Source organism: Rhincodon typus, chromosome 5 (genome assembly GCF_021869965.1).
Source record: "Rhincodon typus isolate 14 chromosome 5, sRhiTyp1.1, whole genome shotgun sequence".
NCBI lineage: Eukaryota > Metazoa > Chordata > Chondrichthyes > Orectolobiformes > Rhincodontidae > Rhincodon > Rhincodon typus.
Genome location: NC_063336.1, coordinates 104,841,053 through 104,864,662, shown reverse-complemented (window position 1 = coordinate 104,864,662; position 23,610 = coordinate 104,841,053). Strand labels below are relative to the sequence as shown.

Here is a 23,610-nt window from a genome sequence, read left to right as displayed (position 1 = left end):
GTGTGGGTTAAATGGGTTGGCCATGGGAAATGCAGGAATACTGGGATAGGGTAGGAAGATGGGTCAGTGTGGACTCTCGATGGGCTGAATGACCTGCTTCCACACTGTAGGGATTCTGAGTGAGTAGGCAGCACAGAGGTTATGCAGGTAGGGGCAGTGACAGAAGATGTTGCAGACAGTAGAGAGTGGAGAGCCTGAGCCTTAGTTGCAAGTGGTACAACTGTAACTTAAAAGAATCAAAGAAAATTAAACAAGGATTTGTTTTTAAATCTCAAAGCTACAATAAGAGAAAGCTCAATTAACTGAAAGCAAAAAAAAAGTACATCATGTAAGTTTTTTTGTTATTGTATAGATAAATCAATATTTGACGTAAAAAGAACACAAATTCAACACAATGATGATTGGAGTTTGACTCATTTGGCTAAATAAAAACATGGAATGGATAAGAGAAATAGTTCAGGGTAATATACTCACAAAGATATGTTTTATTTGTAATCAACAACATTTGCTAATAAGACAGGCATACTGATTTTTTTCATTTAAAAATGTGTAAAAGACAAGCCTTAACAATCATCATATTTTAAAATCTGATTCAAATTAAGTTAAAGATTTTTTAAGAATTACCAAGCAACGCACTTCCATGTGTATATGTTTTTGCATGTGCATGAGATATATATTATACTTTGTTTTTAAAACCCATACTATACAGAACTTCAAAAGGCATCCATTCTTTCTTATTTTAGTCAAAGATTTACTTAAAATTAAATAACTCAATGTCAATCTTGAAGTAGACATAAGCATAGTAATCTTGTTGGCTGACATTCAGTCCAGGGATGTCCATGTTGACCTGCAATAGAAAGGGAATCAGCGTAGTATTAAGTTATTTCAATAATAAGGGTCTTAAGATCACATGATATATATGGATGAGGACAGCTGTTTGGCCTATTTTAGCTCATCCATTCAGAAGGACACTATAGCTGTCCCCATGATCAAAGCCATAAACAATTCCAGAGCTTAAGCATCCATCACCCTATGCAGAAGTCACTTGCAAATGCTGTGACCAGGAAGAATTTTTTATAGCAGTCTCCCATTTTCTGTTAACAATTATGAACAAACGTCCTATTGCTGCAGTTTAGTTTGATATATTATTCCAGATCCAAACTTTCTCATGCAGATGACTATTTTATGTGCATCCATAAAGTCACCTTTCAGTCACCTTCTTTCAAGGCTATGAAGCTAAAGTCTCTCTAGTCTATCCTCATGACCGAGTCCCCTGACAACACATGATCAATTCTAGTCGCTGCACCATTTAGAAACAAGATTTTTAGTTGGGGGGGGGGGGGGGGGAGAGGGCTGGGTTGGGTTGGAGTGAGGTCAAATTTTCAGCACCATGGCACTGTCAGATCTATACTCAAACTGTGCTCATGCTGTTTTAATAGGTATGCTTCAGGGAGCAAGTGAAGTCCTTGATCGGGCAGATAAAAGCATCACGGAAATTTAAAAGTCAGGCTGCTGTGGCATCAATCACACTTCAACAGTGTTTTAACTTTGCATTGCAAAATCAGTGCTCAGGCAAGCACTGCCAAGTAAACATGTTGCCATGCGATGTTGGCCCAGAAAGGGCTAACAATTTGCAGGAATTGAAGTATATTGTTTTTTTTATGGGTAACGAAAAGCTACAGTATTCCTTCGGACCCTTCAAGAAAGCCTTGGACCTCCCATGACCCAGGTTCCAATCCTTTCCAATTGCGTCTCCTGACTATGCTGTCCTACTTTACTGATCATTATGTCATATCACTGACACTAAACTGAGATGGGAGTTAGGCCTGCTGTATTGAAATGAAGCCCTTGGGTTAAAATGATTATTCCCCAATTCAACACTGGGATTGAAGAAATGATCATGGCTCTGTCCTGAACTGCACCAACAGCCTGAAGATCATCTTGTGTTCCAGTAACCAGAAGATATGGTGACTCACTAGGGCACTCTACAGTTTTTTTAACATGACTCCTTTGCCTTTTATTCTTATTATTTTGGCCATATTGTTCAGCATTATATCTAATTTAATGATTGCCAACTTGCTTCAGTTGGATCAGAGCTGATTTTCTCAAAGGGAGTGTCACATAGATCTTCTATCCACTCTAGAACCTTTTGTTTACCAATAGGAATCAGCAGAGAGCAGTTCCCAAGGTCCACTGCGCCAATCTAGTCTTCCACTACCCATTGGCACTAGTTCTTGCTTGCATGTGAGCCAGCATCAAAAATCCCTGCATTTCTGACTTCTTGGTTCATCACTTTTATTCATGAACCAGGGAGGATAAGACATGAGGGACAGATAATCTGCAACTGAGCAGCCAGTCTACTAAAACATGTAGGTTGTTTAATTTCATATTTAGTTATTTCAACACCATTTCTGGAGCTGTCTTTGGGACCAAGTGAAATCCTGGACTTACATACCATCAACAGGATCAACCCAGAGAGATTCACAGAGGCAGCCTCCTAAGATAGGTGGATTCCCATTGCTGCTGGACCAAAGAGCATTGGCAGCTCTCAACTCTTGGCAGCCATATAAGTGATCAACACAACAGCTAAACATAGAAGCTCTTTTATAGAATCCCTGTAGTGTGGAAACAGGCCCTTCGGCCCAACAAGTCCACACTAACCTTCAGAGCATCACACCCAGACCCATCCCCCTATAACCTACCTAATCTACTCATCCCTGAACACTACAGGCAATTTAGCATGGCCAATCCACCTAGCCTGCACATCTTTGGACTGTGGGAGGAAACTTGGAGACTTAAGAATAAAACAAAAAGTCATAAATGTCAGGCAGGCAGACTCTTCCAGATGGCTCAAAAACAGAAGTTGCTGGAAAAGCTCAGTAGGTTTGGCAGCATCTGTGAAGGAAAAAACAGAGTTAATGTTTTGGGTCTGGTGACTCTTTTGGCAACTAATATCATGTCAACAGTTCTCAATGAACAGATCAAGTTCAGGTAAAAGGCCGGAGGAAGGGGTCCAGGTGGAGGACAGCGTTGGAACTCAGCGAAAGGGTCTATGGAAGGGTCGAGGACTCTTGTCCAAAGAAATGAGCACGGAGGCAAAGACAGGAAGAAGAGTTTGGCATCATGTTGTGCCCGAAATTCGTTCAGGTGGGGACGCGGAGAGATAAAGCTGAGGCCTTCGCTGAGTACAGAACATTCAGCATCGGAGAGCAGAAGGTTAGGAGGGATGGTGGATACCCAACAGGAGGTTGGGGGGTTGGGAGAAGGGATGGAGTCAGAGGGAAGGGGAGGAGAGGAAGGTTCCAGAGGGTCGTGGGTATCTTTGAGTTGTTGCATCTTGTGGGCCTTGATGCCTGAAAGGAAAAGAAAAAGTTTCTTGTTAGCACGACGAATGAGCCGGAAGATGAAGTGGAACTGCGGGGTGGTGTAACCCTGAGCCAGTGTGTTGCGATGCTGTCGGAGAGAGAGGTCGAGAGTATGCATGTGACGCTGCATGGCACTGAGTGTGGATCTCAGGATGCAGCGAGAGCAGCTGCCCATGGAACGTTGAACGTTACAGAGATATCTGTGATCCTGGGAGGATTCAAAACATGAGGGATGAAACTTCAGTTGGAATCCACGTGGGGTGAGTCTGAGGCAGAAGCAGTCACTGAGGAATGTGATATGATTCAATTCTGAGGAAGGGTCACCAGACCCGAGGCGTTAACTCTGTTTTTTCCTTCACAGATGCTACCAGACCTGCTGAGCTTTTCTAGCAACTTTGTTTTTGTTCCTGATTTACAGCATCCACAGTTCTTTTGTTTTTTTTTCCAGATGGCTTATTGGAGGTACAGGGACTGCCTTTCCCACTCATAGCCCCTCTCTATGGCATGGAGTTTCCAGTTAAGATGGCTTTCCCCAATTCACAAACCCCATTCTGTCCCAGAATGCACCAGGGAGACTGGCTCCATGGACCTGACTGCTTCCCAATGTGTTGGGGCCTCTCCTGCTGAAAAAATATCACACCCCCAACAGTACAACTTTTCCTGTGTGGGGAGACTGTCTTGTGACCAAATGTTAAACATCTTGGGACTCTACCCATTGGAGTTTAGAAGAATGAGAGATGATCTCATTGAAACATATAGGCTTCTTAAGGGACTTGACAGGGTAAATGCTGAGGTGATGTTTTCCCTCATGGGAAGAGTCTCAGAATAGAAGGGAGCTAAAGACTAAGATAAGGAGGAAATTCTTTTCTCAGAAGGGTGTGAGTCTTTGTGTATGTTTAAGGCTGAGATAGATAGATTCTTGATCAGTAGGGTTACAGGGAAGGGGCTGGAAAGTGGACGTGAGGTATGTCAGATCAGCTATGATCCTATAGAATGGCGGAGCAGGCACGAGGGACCAAACAGCCTATTCCTGTTCCTACTTCTTATGGTCTAAACTGGGATGTTACACATGCTTAACCAGATGCCCACCTCTGTTCAGGACATGGCTGAACTGTCTCCCTTCCTGTGACTGGGAATCTTCCCTGGTGGCAAGAATACATCAGGAAACCATGTCATCATGGTTCCTTGCTATTTCTTTTGTACCCCAGCAAAATTTATCTGTGGTTTATGTGTTTAAATAAATCATGAGAGAATCCAGAGCTCTGCTTAGGATTTTCTTGGGAGAAAGAACCGTATTGGCAATTTAATCACAGGACAAGAGCTAGAAAAGGAACTGAGTATACAGAGAATTCAGTGGCAAGAAGGTTATTTGTTTTTTCTATATCTGGAGCCACCATATAATTTAACTAAACAGCCAATAAAGCATTTGCAGTTTCAAAAGTGGGACCTGTGGAATATTGTTAATTCATTATAAAGCAAGCAAAATAAATGGTAAAATGCATCTGAAGGTCACATGATTTTCTTGTTTCTGGTTGATGCCATCAAGGTTTTCCCAAATACCTTCTCAAATGAAAACATTGAATCTGTTCATCCCAAATATGAATGTAATAAGAACAAAACATAAATAGCTTAACAAAAGTAAACAAATTGTAAACAATTAAGGCAATAGAATATTCTGAGAACATATGCATCGACTGCAAGACCCTTCATAAAATTTGTATTGACTTGACATCAAGTTCCTCAGAGTGATCAATTTCTTGAACTTCATATACCAAATTCTCTTGGAATTCTTGAATATTTGTCCAGTGCTTGGAATTTACAAACAAACAATACAAGTGATAATTACACAAATTATAAAATAAATTCTCCGGTAAAGGGAAAAATGAAACCATTTTTACTCATGCCTGGTTCTGACAGTAGACTTCAGTTAGACTTACAAAGTACTCCCTTACCACCTATTGGTAGGAACACAGTACTGCTGGAAATGTTTTCATTCCTTCAAATGTATTAGGAATATAATGGTCCTGCATTTCCACAGAATCAGTGAGTTTGAGATCTAGATATGCTAAGTATTAGCCTCCTTTCTCCCCAAGCACAAAAGCAAGGAATGTAGAATGGGGGAAGGGAATTCATAAGTAAGCAGTTTCTGTAATCTTAGCCTATCTAACGATCAGCAGCCTGAATTCCGCAAAACCTAGCATCTATGTCTGTCAATTGGAGAAAACTGCATCCACTGTGGCAATGGTCTACACCTCCAAAAATGGCACCATCCACCTTTCTTTGAGACAACTGATGGAATGTACTTTTTAACTTTTCATTGGCCTTTGGCACTAGTTGAACTGGCGAGCAACTTGAGGCTACTGTGTGCACCATATAACACCTCCTGTTCAGTCTGGCAATGACGTAAATTGGGCCAAGGATTCTCAGCTTCCTTTTTCTCATTCATAGCAACATAGTTCCAAGTTAGGAACCTAGCAGTAATGATGATCTGGTGCCTGCTGCCTACGTTCTTACAGATGGTACAGGTTGTGGATTTGAGAGGCGCAATTGAAGAAGCTCACTCTTGCTCACTCCTTCATCTTCTATTATTCAGGTTAGAGTCATAGAGGTTTACAGCATGTAACTAGGCCCTTCGGCCCAACTTGTCTATGCTGCCCAGTTTCAACAATTAATCTAGTCCCATTTGCCTGTATTGGTCCATATCCCTCCAACCCTATCCCATCCACGTACCTATCCAAATGTTTCTTAAATGACAAAATTGTACTCACCTCCATCATTACCTCTGGCAGCCCATTTCAGACACTCACCACGCGCTGTGTGGAAAAATTGCTCCTCTGAACGTTTTTGCATCTCTCCCCTCTCACCTTAAAGCTGTCTCTCTAGTTTAAGACTGCCCTACCATGGAGAAAAGCTGTTGGCTATCCACCATATCTATGTCTTGCATGATTTTATAGACCCCTACAAGGTCACCCCTAGTCTCCTACACTCCAGGGAAAAAGACCCAGTCTATCCTGCCTCTCCTAACCTTCCAGTCCAGATAGCATCCTAGTAAATATTTTCTGCACACTTTCTAGTTTAATTATATCCTTTTTTATACTAGGGCATCCAGAACTGCATGCAGTGCTCCAAATATGGCCTTACCAACGTCTAGCTATATCACTTTCACCGGTAGCCATGATGCGGAGGTGTTGGTGTTAGATTGAGGTGGACAAGTCAGAAGTCACACGACACCAGGCTATGGTCCAACAGGTTTATTTGAAAGCACAAGCTTCCACAGCACTGCTTCTTCATCTGGCAATCCGAAAGCTTGTGATTTCAAATAAACCTGCTGGACCACAACCTGGCATTGTGTGACTTCTGACCTTACATTTACTTTCCTCAGCAGCCTATTTGATTTTACCATCGGTTATTGGTTATTATAAATAAAGCTTTGTTGCACAACCAAAATAAGGATTCAATTCACCCTTGGCTACAGTCCCATCTTGATTACAAGCTCGACCATGGTCTACAACAATAACCTGCTTTATATGCAGCCTTTTATATAAAATTCCAAAGCTCCTCATAGTATTTGACATAGGTTTAATTTATATGAATGATATTACATTAATGATATTGGATTAGTTCTATTATCAAGTGTTCAGCGAGACATTGGTCTGCCCAATTAAAAGTTTTGAACACTTAAGCAGTAGAGAGTATCATACTAATCTCAGTAAGAATAACAGGTGATGCCAACAGGGTGGGTTCAATTCCCACACCAGCTGAGGTTACCATGAAGGACTCTCCTTCTCAACCTATCCCCTTGCCTGAGGTGTGGTGACCTTAAGGTTAAATCACCACCAATCACCTCTCTAATGAGAGATCAGCCCAATGGTCTGGTAAGAGTATGACGGCTTTATCTCTTTACAGGAGACATATTCTTAGTTGTGAGAATAGCAAAGCAAAGAATGATTCACAGTAAACACCAATATTTAGCAAAACCCTTCACTTTTTCAGCATGCAAGTGGCAGCTTCTCAGTGGTCATTAAAATATTCAGATGGATCTCTAAATAAAAAATAAATTATAACTGTAGGTGTGTCAGGTTGAGAACTGTGGGGAGAGAGAATTGGAGGTTTAGCGATTGTAATGAGTTCGGTCAGGTGGACCTCATAGAATATAAGTTCCCTGATTGGGACTGTCAATCTGCTCCAATCAGGGAGCCTGGCTGACAGATAAGAACAGGAATGTCAGAGGTTCTCTTCACTCAGAGTTGGCTCTGAGGGAGCTGGATCAGTGTCAAGGACTCTCCACATGCAAATAAAAGGTGACTTGGTGACAGGATACCACCTTCTGTGGAGTTATTTCAAGAGGCAAGGGCAGTGTGGTGGCTTTCAGTACTCCCAACCAGTATCCCTGCCCACAACTATTCCCAGAGAGAGGCAACTACATTGGCAGGGTTTTCTCACCTGTTGGAAAGGCACAGTGGTGAATTAAAGTCCTAAGTGGCTGTTATATGATCACTTAAAAGCCTTAATTGGTAATGGATTGAACCTTGTCACCCAAAACTTATTTGCTGCGGTCAAGTTTCCATTTGTCCTTCTCACCAACTACAAGAGAGTGGAAAATTGTGCCCTTAATTTTTTTTCCCACTCTCCTAGACTCACCATTATTTCTCCATTAAATGCTATCAGTTGGCATGTATTTCCCCCCCATGGAATCAAAAGTTCAATTCATAAACGTTTGTCTTGGAAAATTAACCATTAGCACAACTCTGGATAACTTAATGCTGAATACAGGAAGTTACTGTTGCTTTACATATTGTATTTTCAGGGAGTACACTGGACCAACATTGATAGCTGGTACCTAACTGTGATCAAAGTGTTGTTAAAGAAAAAGTTGTTTCATATGTGAAAAGGCCCAAGTTGGATAACTTTAAAAATGCAGAAAAAGCCCCTATGTCCGTTGATAGCAGCTTGACTGCAACTTCTCAATTCACCAGTTAAGGACAGTAACCAGATTGCAACATAAATAGTGTACTGTTGCATTCCAAATGCAAGTGCCTCATGGCATTGCTGCCACTCCTGCTGCTGGTCCCCCAGCAGGGTCTTTTTGCTCTAGTAGCCGATGTTGAGTACAACTCCTGACATTGGACCCTGGCTGCCATCTCTGATTGATAATTAAGACGTTCTCTCCAGAACCGTCACATCTGATTTGTCATTTGTGTTACAGTCACCCCTGGGTTCTCAAACCAAAAGTCAGCCTGCCATCAAGAACACAAGCCACCTGCAAAATTCGGCCCGTGATCTGTTTTGATATCATGTCCTCTCACTTGATTCTTGAATAAATATGCAACATTTAGAGTTGGACAAATTACTTTTAAAAAATACAATAAAATTGAAATACAAATCCATTTCCTATCAGAGTTTCACAGAATCGTCATATGGTGGAAGCAGGCCATTTGGCCCATCTGGTCCATAGCAACCCTCAAACACCATCCCACCCAGACCTACCCCACTAACCTATCCTTATAACCCTGCATTTCCCAAGGCTAATCTGCCAAGCCTGCACATCTCTGGACACTATGGGCAATTCAGCATGGTCAATTCATTTAACCCACACATCTTTGTACTGTGGAAGAAACTGGAGCATCTGGAGGTAACCCACACAGACACAGGGAGAATATGCAAACTCCCCACAGACAATCACCAGAGGGTGGAATCGAACCTAGGTCCCTGGTGCTGTGAGACAGCAGTGTTAATCACTGAGCCAACCTGCCGCCAAGTTTGTACTTGGATGTTTGCTGATAGTCAAATGTTTTATATCAACTACTCTGTAACAATTACCATAATAATGGTGAGATTTTAACCCTATAGTAACAATTACAACTGATGTAGTGTTTGTTTTTAAAAGCGCCATAGAAAACTAAGCTTTTGACTTTAAATTACTATTGGAACAGAGAGTTGCTGAGGCAGAAACTGTTTCCTTCCAGAGATTGGTTTTTGGATTGCTGTAACACAACTGACAAATCAAGTTGTTTCCTTATTTGCTGTAAACTTCAATGACTCGAAGGACACAATAACTTGTCATACAGAAATCTAATTTTCAGTAGGCTATGTTGCATCAGGCTTTTTGTTGTAAGTATATAGAATAAATATTAGATCTATTACTGTAACTAAGTAAGGAATTTCACAAATTCTATGAAGTATTTTAAATTATTTTATATTGGTTGTAAGCAGCACCAGCATAATTGACGAGTCCTTTGTCCCTCTGCACCCCCTGTTTTTATTTTGGAATCCATTTGATTTCTCCAGTTGCAGTTCTTGACAATTGTCACCTGTTGATAGATATCCCAACAAACTGCTGAGTTTGCCACAGCAGTCCTAGTAGGGATGGTGCTCCCACAATGCAATCGGCTGTTGCTGACGAAGGAATGCCGATATATGTCCAACAGATATTCGAATTTTCTTGCAAATCTTGCTGCTCTATTTGCTTAAGTAAAAAGCTGGTTTTGGAAGGCTAACTATTGTGCTACAAAATAGTTTAATATCTCATCCAAAAGATGGCACCTCTAACAGTGCAGCACAACTACATTACTGCACTAGATTGTAAACTTCAAGATTCCTTTGCACATGTTGGAGTGGTGCTTGACCATAAGGCCATAAGATATAGGAACAGAAGTAGGCCTTTCAGCCCATCATGTCTACTTCACCATTCAATGAAATCATGGCTGCTCTGATAATCTTCAATTCTACTTTCCTGCCCTTTCTCTATAATCCCTGACTCCTTACTGATTAAAAAAAATCTGTCAATCTTAGCCTTGAATATGCTCAATGACCCAGCCTTGACAGACCTCTACAATATAGAATTCTAAAGATTCACAACCTTCTGAGAGGAGAAATATCCTCATCTCTGGCTTAAATATGTTACCCCTCATTCTTGAACCCACAGCCTTAAAACTCAGAGGTGAGTTTCTTTTCCCCATGAGACGTAGGTGTCAAGGCCAACATTAGTTTCCTATTCCTAATTACTCCTGAGAAGGTGGTGATGAGTTGCCTTTTTGAACCACTGCAGTTATTCTAGTACCAGTATCTCCACAGTGCCGTTAGGAAGGGAATTCCAGTATTGCAATCCAATCACATTGAAGGTATGGTAATTTAGTTCCAAGTCAAAATGGTGTATAGCTTGAAAGGAATTTGCGGATGGTGATGTAGTCATACATTTGCTGCCCATGTCCTTCGAGGTGGCAGAGGTCACAGGTGCCATGGAAGGAGCCTAGGTAATTTGCTGCAGTGCATCTTCAGAATGGTACCATTGCTACTACTGTGTGTCAGAGGTGGAGGGAGGGAGTGGATGCATAAGTTGGTGAATTGGGTGATGATGAAGCATATAGCTTTTTCCTGAAGTAATCTTGAGTGTTGCTGAACCTGGATCAGCCAAGCAGGTGGACAGTTTTTATTCACAGTCCTGTCTTGTGCCTTATAGATGATGGTCAGACTTTGGAGAGTCAAAAGATGAGTTACTCACTTCAGTATTCTGAGTCTCTGACCTGCTGGTATGGCTATTGTATTCATATTGCTGGTCTAGTTGCTCTATAACTGGTCAATGTAGACCCCAAGATGTGGATACTGAAGTATTCAGCAATGAAAATGCCATTGAATGTCAAAGTGAGATTATTAGATTCTTTCTCATTGGAGATGATCATTGCCTGGCGCTTGTGTGGAGTCAATATTACTTGCTATTTATCAGCCAAGTCTTGAATTTTGTCTAAGTTTTCCTGGACATGGGTATGGGCTGCTTCAGTATCTGAAGAGCTGTGAATGGCACTAAACCCTGTGCAATCACCAACAAACCCATTTCTGGCCTAATGATGAACAGAAGGTCATTGATGAAGTAGCTGAAGATAGTTGAACTTGGAACACCTGAGAAACTGCTGCAGGGATGTCCTGGAACTGAGATGACTGGTCTCTAACAACCACAACATCTTCTTTTGTGCTACGTATAACTCCAAGCCGGTTATTGTCTCTACTTTTCCAGAGCTCCATGATGCCACATGCAGTCATGTGATGTCAAAGGCAGTAACTGTCACCTCACTCTGAGTTCAGTCCTTCTGCCACTACTTGGACAAGACTATATTGGGGTCATGAGCCAAGTGGACAGGCAGGACCTAACGTTAACATCAGTGAGTAGGTTATTGCTGAATAAGTGCTGTTTGTTAGCACACTTGACAAAACCTTCCAGACAATCAAGAGGAAACCAAAGGAATGTTAATTAACCAGACTGCATTTGTCCTGCTTTTTGTGGACAGACATACCTAGGCAATTTTTCACATTGCCAGATAAATGCCAGCTGTAATTGGCTGCTAGTTCTAGAGATGAAGCCTTCAGTACTGTTGTCAGACGTTGTCAGCACCTATCATAGGGCCCTGACAGGGCCTTTGCAATATTCTATACCTTGAACCACTTATTGATATAGCATGAAGTGATTCAAATTGGCTGAACAGTAGCATCTGTGATGCGGGGGACATCAGGAGGAAGACAAGATAGATCATTTGCTGGCACTTCTGGCCAAAAATGATTGCAAATACTTCAGCTTTCTCGTTTGCACTAATATGTTGAGCTCTGCCATCATTGAGGATGGTGACATCTGTAACGTCCCCTCTGCCTATTACAATTAGTTTTTTAGTTGTCCACCATGATTCGTAGCTGGATGTGGCAGAAATGCAGAGTTTAGACCTGATCTGTGGTTGTGGGATCACTTTGCCCTGCCTATTGAATGCTTCTCCACTGTTTGGCACACAGATAGTTGTAATCCTGTGTTGTAAGCTCACCAGGTTGGCATCTGGGAACAGGGTGGCATGATGGCACAGTGGTTAGCACTTTTGCCTCACAGATCCAGCAACCTGGGTTTGATTCCAGTCTTGGCTGACTGTCTGCAGTGTTTGCACATTCTCCCCATGTCTGTCAAGGTTTCCACCAGGTGCTCTGGTTTCTTTCCACAGCCCAAAGATGTGCAGGTTAGGTGAATTGCCCATGATAACTTGCTCATAGTGTCCAGGAATGTGTAGGCTAGTGAGTTAACCATGAGAAATGTCGGGTTTTGGGGGCAGATTGGGAATTTGGGGGACGTAGATTTGATGGGCTGAATGGCCTCTATCTGCACTGTAGGGTTTCTATGATTCTAAAAGAATGAAGGGTAAACCCGGCTAGAAGGTTGCAGACAATGGATAAACTTAATTTTGGTACCAACTTAGCCGTGGCTGACACTCTTTAAAATATAGTGAGTGCGGGGTTGTTAGTGAATAGGAAGGTGGGCTTGAGGTTATTAGTCTAACTAGTTTGATCCTGTAGAAGCTGGACAGGAAGGGCAGTCAGCACTGTAGCCTCCCTTTCTTTTCCTGTTCCTCCATTCCTGTTACAGCATCTCCTTCTCCTTAGCTTTTACTCTGATTGGTCATGGCAAAGGCTGTTAATTAAGAATGACCACACCATGTCACTTACTACTCTCTATTCAGCTGAGTACTGCAAGGTTCTCCACTGCACTCCTGGCAATGGAAAGAGTGTTTGAGGATGCCGGTGATGTGTTCTATTATGATCCCTGGGGTAGCTTGGTTCTCACTGGAGCACTACTATTTGTGTGCACCTTGAATCCTTATGTGACTGCGTAGCACCTAAGAAAATAATCCAATTTAAATCTATCTTTATCTCCTCCTTCCACAAGGAGGATAGGTATTTGAAACAACAATCAATTAAGTAACTAAATACCTTCTAAGTGTAATCTAATTAATTCATTGGTTGATTATCATGGGAAGGCAGTCACACAGTGCTAACTTACAGTATTAGTATTCCAGATGTCCAGAATCAGGAGCCATAAATTCAAATCCCATTTCGGGAATTTAAGGATGGCCAACAAATGCTAGCCTTGCTAGTGACATCCATATCCAATGACAAATGACAATGCTGTACAATGTGATTCATTTTCTAAAGTAAGGAAGAGTCATGACGATTGAAGACCCTTCAGCCCATTGACTTTTGCTATAAGTTATTTTTAAATATATCCATTTTTGTATACAAGCATGGAAGATGTTGAAGACCGTATTACCTAGAGCTTAAGCGGACCAAAGTATGCAATTTTAAAAAGTCAAAAGAATGTTAAAAAATAGATGTTAGGAATAACTGCATTACTCAAACAATGATAAATGTGTGGAATCATCTGCCAAGCAGAATGGTAGGGACAGAAATCTCAGGGCATTCAAATAGATACCAATGCTGAAGCATCATGTTAGTAGATGGGACAGTTTCAATGAGCTACAAAATCCATTTCCACCTCAGAAAATTCTTTTTTTATGGTATAGAAATAGCAACACAACACAAACATAGAGAACAAAAGATGAACCAAATTGTACTCAAGCTAAACCCACTCAGCTGCTATGCAGACTATCTCCAAAAATGGGTGAGAAGAGGATGTATGAAAGGTCTCTTTGGGGCTAATTTTGTTTGTACGATGACACAGCTGCCAACTGAACAACATTAACCATTGTGGTGGCCTTACTAAAGTCTGGTCTGATCCAGGTTTGAGGGGCTGAACTAACATTGGGGCCAGGGATGCTTTTCAGTTGATTCCCACATAAACTTACAAAAACACATCCCAACAGGCAGGGTCATCCTGATGTAAAGCTTTACCAGTGCCTGGTCTCCTTTACATTCAAAGGAGTTGGGAGAAGCTGGACAGGGAAATAAGAATGGTTGGAGAACATGATGAATAGAAGGCACTGATTAGGGCTTGAATTCTTAGTCTTTTCAGTAAAACAAGCAGTTTCAGTGAAATAACAACATCACAAGTGCATATCATTGCACCAACTTACATCAATGGTGCTAGCTGCAGCAACTTCATCTAGGTGTTTAAAAAGTGCATTTAGCACATCTCGTAGTCGCTTCATGGTTTTTTTATTTGGTTGTAGAAGCATGGCCTGGAAGTTAACAGGAAGCCCATATCTGGAAAAGTTGCAATGTTAATAGAATAATCGATCAATTTATCATTAATTGTATTTGTTTATCTAGTATCATGCATAATTAGGTTGTAAAGAATAGTTGAAGCGTTCATATATTTTCAAACAAGTCTTGAATAGCTCAAAATCATCGGCACATTAATTGTACAAAATTTAAAATAATTTCAGACATTTCGAATTTAAAAAAGAATGTGAAGTTGAGTCTGCTTATCATTTTCAACCCAACTATGTTCACTTTATCCTTTCCCCCATTCCCCCCACCACTCTCTCCACAGATGCTGCCTGATCTCTTTGGTATTTTCAGCAACTTCTGTTTTTATTGTTCAGGTTTTGGAGTCTGAACAGAAGCTCACATTACTGTGTCGCATGTGCAAACTGAGAGTTTTGTGGATAACACTTTTATGGATGTGGTCACCCTCTAGCTTAATGCAGGCAGAGAGTGAAGAGATAGTCAAGAAGAAACAGGCTGAGTCCAACCTGCATTTAACTGCTGTTGAGAATGATGGTTCATCTGGGGAGTGTTGCCAGAGCCAAGGAGGGCACAAGAAAGAACTGAAGAGTAATAATGACATTATTCAATAAAGGAATAGATAGGTGTTTCTGCAGCCACAGATGTTAATTGTGGATGATGTGCCTCTTTGGCACGAAGGCAGAGAATATCACTGAACGTCTAATAAGCATGCTCAGGTGGAGGGGGAGGAGCAAGCAGTCGTGGTCCATATTAGTAACAATGCTAAGGGCAGAATGTGGATATAATCCTGCAATTAGAATTTAAGAAAATGAGTAGGCCATTACTTTACAGGACCTCAGTGGTAATAATATCTGGATTACTCTGAGTACTACATGCAAGTTTATAATAAGATGATGAATGTGTGACTGCAAAGTTAGTGCAGGATGAAGGGCTTAAAATTCCTGGGACTTTGGGACCAGTTCTAGGGCAGATGAAACCTATGCAGGCCAGATGGATTTGCACCTAAACAGAACTGGGATCAATTTCCTTGTGGGGAAATTTGCTAATGCTACTGCTGAGGGGTTAAACCAACAGAGCATGAATGTGATGGTACTATCATATGGAAAAGCTAAGGTGCATAGAACACTGAGAATCAGAGAGAGACAGAGAGAGAGAGCACTAAAGCAGGAAATAGAATGTTATCAGGTGGGGTTTCAGAGTAAGGGAGAAAGTAACAAAGTTTATAATAGTGTTACTGTGCATGTATTTGAATACAGAGTGTGGTAAATAAGATTGGTGCATTATAGGCACAGATTACCACTTGGAAATATTATATTGTGACTATGAAGAGGACCTGGCTCAAAGAAGGACAGAGTAGGTTGTTAAATATTCCTAAATATAAGGAAGCATAGGAATGAAGGAAAGGGAATTATGGAAGTATTGATTCATGAGAACGTTTCAATGCTGAAGACAGAGAATGTCCCTGACCAAAACTAAGAAACAAAAAGATGCAATAACTTTGTTTGTGTAGTCTATAAGTAGTCAACTAATGAGAACATGCAGGAAGATATTTCCAGGGAAATTAAAGAGAGGTGCAAGAATTATAAAGTAGTTATAATGGGGGACTTTAATTACTTGAATATAGACTCAATTAGTAATAGTGTAAAGGGCAGAGAAGGGCAAGAAATACCTCGGAGATTTTTTTTTTACTGCAGTAGGTTTCTACTACAATGGGAAAGGAAGACCAAGTTCTTAGGAATGATGTTAGTCAAGTGGATCAAATGTCTGTAAGAGAACATGTAGAGGACAATCATTATTGGATTATAAGTTTTACGTTTCTATTGAAAAGGACAAGGAACAATCCACAATAAGAATAATTAACCGAGGGAAAGCCACCTTCAAAGGGGTAAGAATGGATCTAGGCTAGATAGATTGGAATCAAACATTGGCTGGCATATTGGTAAGGGAACAAGGAGTTGCCTTTTGAGGACAAGCATAGTCAAGGCAAATTCCCATGAAGGGGAAAAGATGGGGTAAATAAGTCTAGAGTTTTTTGGATGAAGGAGGGCAAGGACTTTAAGATGAAGAAGAAAAAGTGTGCTTATGACAAAGGTCAGGTGAGTAACAAAACTGAGAACCAGGCTGAATGTAGGTTTACTGGGAAGGTGAAAAAACAAATAAGAGAAATAAATAGAGTATGAAAAAACACAGGCAGTCAATATGGAAGGAAATCCCAAAGTTATCTTCAGGCACATGAAAGAATGATAAGAGGGATAATGGGGTTGTTTAGGTTTACAACATGTGGCTAAAGATGGCATAGCTGAGCAACTAAATAAATACTTTGCATCTGTCTTTACCAAGGAAGAAGTTGTTGTGCAGGTCACTGTGGAAGAAGAGATAATTCACATTCCTGAGGACTTAAAATTGATAAGGGGATGGTATCTTATAGGCTGCTGTAGTTAAAGTTGCTAAGACACCCCTGAATGAATGAAATGCATCCAACAATGCAGAGAGAAGTGGGAGTGGAAACTGTGAAGGCACTGGCTATAATTTGTTGTCAGTCTTGCTTTGACTCAGTGGTGGTGCCAGAAAAGCTGAGAATTGCAAATGTTACACCCTTGTTCAAAAAGTGCGTAAAAATAAACCCAACAACTATAGGCTAATCAGATCAACATTGATGGGGGAAGCTTCTATACACAATAATCCTGAACAATATTATTAGTCATTTAGGCAAATGTGATTACATAAGGAAAATAAACATGGATTTATTAACAGAAAAGAAATACTTGGCTGGAATTTTATGATCAGATAACAGAAAGGGATGGTAACGGTAATGCAGTTGATGTAGTGCATGTTGACTTTCAGAAGACATTAAATAAACTGCCAGTCAACAGACATGTGAATGAAGTTAGAGTGTCTGAAATAAAGAAACATGAATACAAAATTCGATGAATGGAAAGAAACAAGACAGTGATGATTAATGGACTTTTTTTTGTTAGAGGAAGGCTTTTAGTGGCGTTCTCCATGGCTTGATGTTAGGATTCTTGTTCTTGATTTATGTTGATGACTTAGATCTTGGTGCACAGGACACAATTTTAAAAATAGCAGATGATAGAAATCTTGAAAGCAATGTGAATTGCAAGGAGAATAGTGTAAGGATTTAGGCAGGTTGGTGGAATGAGTGAAAAGTGCAGATGAAATTCAATGCAGAATTATTAAAATGATTCAGTTTGGTAGAAAGAATGATGAGAGAGGATATAAGATGGAAGGTACAATTTTAAAGGGGGTGGAAAAGCAGACATAAATATGTGCATAGTCACTGAAGGTGGTTGGTCAGCTTCAGTTATACAGGGGATTGGTGAGACAACATCTGGAGTACTGTGTACAGTATTGGTTTCTTGTTTAAGGAAGGACGTAAATAAATTGGAAGCAATTCAGAGAAGGATTACTAGACTAATATCTGGAATGGATGAATTATTTTATAACAAAAAGTTGGACAGTCTAGACTTGTATCCACTGGAGTATAGCAGAATAAATGGCAGCTTGACTGAATTGAGATCCTGAGGGATCTTGACACAGTCGATATGGAAAAAATGTTCCCTCATGTGAGAGAATCTAAAACTAGAGGTGACTGTTAATAAGGAGTCAACCATTTAAAACAGAGATGAAGAGAATTTCTTTTCTCACAGAGGGTCATGAGTCTTTTGGAACTCTTTTCCTCATAAGGGTTTTTGAATATTTTTTACGCAGAGATGGATAGATTCTTGATAAGCAAGGGAATGAAAGGGAGGCAGGATCTGATCAGCGACAATCTTATTGCATGGTGGAGCAGGTTCAAGGGCCAAATAGCCTTTTTTTGCCAGACAAAATCTCAGAAATAGGAGTGCCATCTTATCTACACTGCCAGTATCTTTTGGCTTAAATAATCATGGGAGAGGAATTTCCAAGATGATTTCATAAGTTTAATTGTATGTCAACTCCCACTGTCCAAAGATTAATCATGAGCTGCAAACAGCTAAACACAGAAAGATTCTATAAAGGATATTTCTCATTGATCTATAGCATGCATCTTGTAAAAGCTGTTGTAGATAAATATATATGATTTGGATAGCTGTAAGCCAATGGGAAAGAAGATATAGGACAGAATTTTCCTGCCCCTAGAAGTAATGAGAAAGGTGGTGAGAAGGGCAAATAATTGTGCAGTTCTGAGGAAGGGTCCTGAAACGTTAACACTGATTGCTCTCCACAAATGCTGCCAGACTTGCTGAGCTTTTCCAGCAATTTCTTGTTTCGGATTTATAGCATCTGCAGTCCTTTCGGTTTTAAACAATTGTGCAAGTTGACGTTGGAAGACTCCTGGTCAACTTTCTAGACCCATCATCAATTAAGGTCCTCTGGTGGTGAATCAACAACACCCAAAACAACCAACCCAATTAACCTGGTTCCATTGTAGCAATGAAGAGTGGCAGCCTTTCTGACTGGGAAAACAGGGTGGCCTGACCCCTAGGTTGGGGGAATGGGGGCACGGTTGGGAGTGGAGTATGGCCACTGAAAACCACCCCACTACTTTGCATCAAACCAACTCTGCCCCGACATCCTATTCCCATGACACCTCCCCCCCCATCCCACAATCCTCCTCAAAAACAATTCACTTACCTTTCCCGGTCCAGGTCTTCATTGCTGCTATCAGCCAATATCCTAGTTCATTTGGGACTAAGGTAAGAAGGAAGTGTCTTTGCTGTGAAACACTCGGTTGATGAACACATTCAGATATGAGCTTTACAGATTTTTGGTGCTTAAGGTAATTGAGGGATGTGGACATGGCTAGAAAGCTTTGATGTACAAGTCCAACCATGATCTTAATGTAGCAAACCTGATGGGCCCTACAGCCTAATCCTTATGTTCTTAGACACAGCTGTTGGAATAACAGAAAGAAGGCTGAGGATTTATCAGACAGGCAGTAACAGAGCATTGATGTCTCTTTCAGGATAGCCTTCATGTTGCATGTAACATGTGCACAACACAGTAGCAGCTTTAAAAGCCACTTTGTCCATAGTATTTATGTTTTAAGTCTCTTCCAGATACTCTTATTGAAATCTGCAGCATCTGTTAGTTTGCCATCCATTGATATAGTACAGAGGTCACAAATGCATCATTCATCAGTGTAAATTACTCTGTCACTTTTAGTCATAAACAGGAGCAAGTTGTGGGGGCTATATTTGTTATTGAATGTCTTCTGAAAATGCAGATACAATATATCGACTGGTTCCCGCTTATCTATCTTGTTAGTTATACACTCAAAAGTCTCTATTAGATTTAATGATCACTACTTCCTTTTCATAAATGAGTACTGACCATGCCTAATCATACTATGATTTTCCAAGTGTCTTGTTACTGTGCCCTTTCACATTTTCTCTGAGTATGGTAGATCCACAAAGATGCAAAGCAGAACACTAATGGTGCACAATGCATGTTACCTGAATTATATGCACTGCTTTTCTTTCTTGTTGTCTTAAATGGGTAAGTTGCTGAAAATTTTATTAGACAATGGGCTGTGGTGAATAAACAGCAATCTCTTTGGCAATGCAAGTTTAGTATGTGGGGTAGCAATGTACATTATATATCAGCATTATATTGAAATGAACTGTGCAATTTACAAGCAATTACGCTAGAAAAGTACAGGCAATGAATCTCATGAATATCCTCACTGCTGAGGCATTCAGACTCAACTTCCACTTCACAACAATTTAGAAACCAACACTCTGTGGGCTCTGGAACTGACACTGAATAAACAATTGTTCAATAACAAATGAATAGTGCAGGTAATTTATCAACTGTGGTTATATTGTCTAAACGGAAGTACTTTCAGTGATTTGTACAGATAAAACAAATGTTACATACCTAAGGACAGATTCAACAAAAACTCTTAAAGCTTTTATGTGAATCCAGGCAATATATGCTTCGCTAAAATTAACTTTTAGCCAACGCAGCAAAGGACCCTGGGAATTAAAATAATATAAAATTAAACAATGTATTTTTGTCAGCACATTTTGGTTTTATCTGAGATAAATGCATACATATTTGTCACAATTGCTTTTTGATATTTATGTGCTAGCTTTGACTAAGGAATTTTAGTTATTCCTACTTCAACCTGTCGAGGATGATGTTATGTCCCTAATGCCCCATGTTGATCAGTTCACTGGGCACAAAGGGTGGAGATTCATAATGATTTTTTTTTGTGCATTTTTTTATGATGGGTGGGGATAAGGGGAAAGGTGATGAAAGGTAGCATGTCAAAAAGAAAAAGTTGGAAAGGCCTACTAAATAGATTCATTCACAGATTTAAGATTATTTCTGCATAATTTTGTTCTGCTATAAAATCTGTTCTTCTAAGTATCAAAACAATAACACTGTTATTGTACCAGCAGGTTCAGCAATTCACCCCAATCAATATATTTGGAAGAGAGGAATTAAATAAGCAGGTCAAGCTACTTGAGAGGTGCACTATGACTACCTGCTGGTTGTAGTCACTCATCCCAATCAGGAGAGATAAAAATACCTCACTGCTGGACAATTTGTATATGGAGAGGTTCCAGTTATCAAGGCTAGTTGGAAATGATTTGTCTAAAAACCTGATTAGTAATTACTCTAATTACTATGATTTCTGTCCTTGGCCCAGGACATCCGTCTTGAAAAGGTCAAGGCTGGCAGAGAGCAACATGTTAAACAATGGCCTTAAGCAATCCTATTTCAAATAAGGTGACCAAAACTGTGCACAATACTACAGATGAAATCTCACCAACGTAATTGGAGCATAACCTCCCTTTTGTTTTATTCAATTCTCCTCACAATAAATGATAACATTCCATTAGCTTTCTGAATTACTTGCTGTAATGTCATCCCAGTTGCATATTCCATACTCTCAATGACGCTGCTTGTGTGTCAGCATTCAGAACACATGTGGGCTGCAGGCAAATTGAAAGTCCCCAAATCACCCATGTAAATTCATTCACAGAAATAACTCATCAAAGAAAAGTTGTCCCCCAACAGTTGAATGGGAGTGTTGAGCTGCCTTCTCCAATCATAGGCTGGTTTTCTGTCCTACACTTGTTGCTGATAACCCCTTCTGGTGACAGGAGGTGGAGCTGCCAGGAGCAGAGGGAATGGGGGCCAAGATCTGGTATCCAGCAGTCGTTCTATTGAGGGTGGGGGAGGTGGGGTCTGAAGCAGTGATTTTATCAAAGCCACGGAGGGGGAAAAAAGACAGTTGTGGCCTCCTTGGGTTCAGGGGCTTTGAAGGGAAGAAAATTGAAAGGGATGGACAGTGAAAGGGGGTGGGACAGTGAGGTTACAGTGGTTTGAGCAAGACAGAAGACTGCAAGATTGGGTGGATTGGATAAGGAAGCTCAAAAAGGAGCTGCGGAAGGCTGCAATGAGGTGGTGGGAGACTGGGAGACTGCAAGGTGGGTGGGTGGGGGTGGAATGCCCCCAAAGGAGATGAATGTAAGAAAGAAAGAAAGAGACACTGTGTGCAGGGTTGGGAAAGAGGAAAATTGCAAGGGAGGATAGGAGAACAGAAAGGGAGGTTTTATGGGGTGTGAGAGAAAGAGAGAGAGGCTTCAGAGGGTGGGAAGAGAGAGGGAGGCTGCACTGTTGGGAAAAAGAGAGAAAGACGATGATTTGATTTGGGAGGCCACAAAGAAGGGAACAATTTCCAACCTGTCAACAAAGGAACAATCAACTAATTAGGAGCTCGGAAAAGTTGAAATCACTGAGGTAATGTCATTGAGTTAATGATCCAAAGTCCCCATGTCATGGGGACATGAGGTTGATACCCAGCACAGCAGTTAATAGAATTGTATCAGCATCAGTAATCAGACCAGGAAACTATTATCAATTGTTGTGAAAAGCCATCGGTGTTCTTTTGGGAAGGAAATCTGCCTCTGAGGTCTGAGTGACATATGACTCATGATCCACAACAATGTGGCTGGCTATTAATCTCCCTCTGAATTGGCAGAGCAAGCCGCTCAGTTCAAGGGGAATTAGAGATGGGAAACAAATGCTGGCCTTGCCAGTGACAACCACCTTACGACAATAAAGAAATGAGCAAGACTGATGATGACACCCCCCCTCACCCCCGGAGGAAGTTCAGGGCTAGATTGAGGGCTGGTAGGAACTAAATGCATGTGGCCTTGACTGCTCTCCCAAATTACTGAAACCAATGGTTTTTACCATATTTTGGCCAGATTCCTGTGCCATCTTCTAGCAAAACTAGTGGGCTCATCTCACCAGACACAGGAGGGTTATCATTGTGGCATAAAGATGCAGTGCAAGTAATGTTGCTGTGCTAACTGAAGATTAGAAAAACCTCTTAAAACAATCCAAATGTGAAGTTCCTGTTTTAAAATGGCAATTGATTACCATGGAAAAATAAGCTTTTTAAGAGTCTTGTGGCAGAGTGGTAGTGTCCCTAACTCTGGGCCAGGAGATCTAGTTTCATGTTCCAATAGCCTTGAAGGTGTTTCATAACATGTCCAAACAGTTAAATTAAAATAATTATAAATATTACTGCTCCACTGAGGTCACGTTCGGGACCTTGGAAGCTTCATCCAAGTGTGTGGCGCAGCATGGAAAATCGGATGGAGTTAACAGAGATTCTGACACAAAGTTAACTTGTCAATCATGCCTCCTGTTCTGATGTCTGGGAGGATGCGGATACAAGAATTGTTGTGACAGATTGCAGAAAACCAGCAGAAAAGAGGCTTGACATGACGAGATGCCACACCAAATATCCCCCTGCCCCCTGCCCCCATGACTATTTAGGGAATAGAAAATATAGCCATTTAATTTTTACAGAAAATGTAACACAAACTGAAGTAAGCTTATATGTCTCTCTTATATTTAAGTTACTTACTGAAGCCACCTTATAGCTGAGTGTTCAATCAGCAAATATTATATTTCAAAATTTTGCAAAAGTCAAATTTGTGATTACATTTCCAACTTGTAAAACAGAGAAGTAAGTGGTGAATGTTTCTTCTATTTCTTTCAAGTTGGACCATCAATGTTGAATAGAAGTCGATACTCTCACACCCTAATTGGCTTGTATGTGCATGAACAATTCATGTTCATTGTGTTCTTTGACCCTCTTAATGTTGCTTGCTAAGTTATATCTTGTTTGACATCAAAGCATGCCACCACTGGCCTAGCCAAAGTGCCGCAGCACTGGAACAATTACAATTTGCAGGATTATCTGAACACTTAGTTGTAGGAATGTGAAGTGAAAATTAGTGAATATTGTGTGGGGGAGAAAGGT

The 23,610-nt window shown here is 40.7% G+C and overlaps 1 protein-coding gene across 2 annotated transcripts in view; it reads right to left on the bottom strand.

Annotated features, from left to right (window-relative positions):
• Positions 1-467: 467 nt before the first annotated feature.
• Positions 468-23,610, bottom strand: part of LOC109915808 (V-type proton ATPase subunit C 1-A-like) — a 91,975-nt gene continuing 68,832 nt past the window's right edge. For both annotated transcript variants that reach the window (XM_048596437.1, XM_048596438.1), the window contains exons 11-13: positions 20,199-20,296; positions 14,204-14,333; positions 468-847 (exon numbers count right to left, since the gene is read on the bottom strand). In XM_048596437.1, coding sequence (XP_048452394.1) covers positions 752-847; positions 14,204-14,333; positions 20,199-20,296 — 324 coding nt within the window. In that variant the 3' untranslated portion in view covers positions 468-751. The remainder of the gene's footprint in view (positions 848-14,203; positions 14,334-20,198; positions 20,297-23,610) is intronic.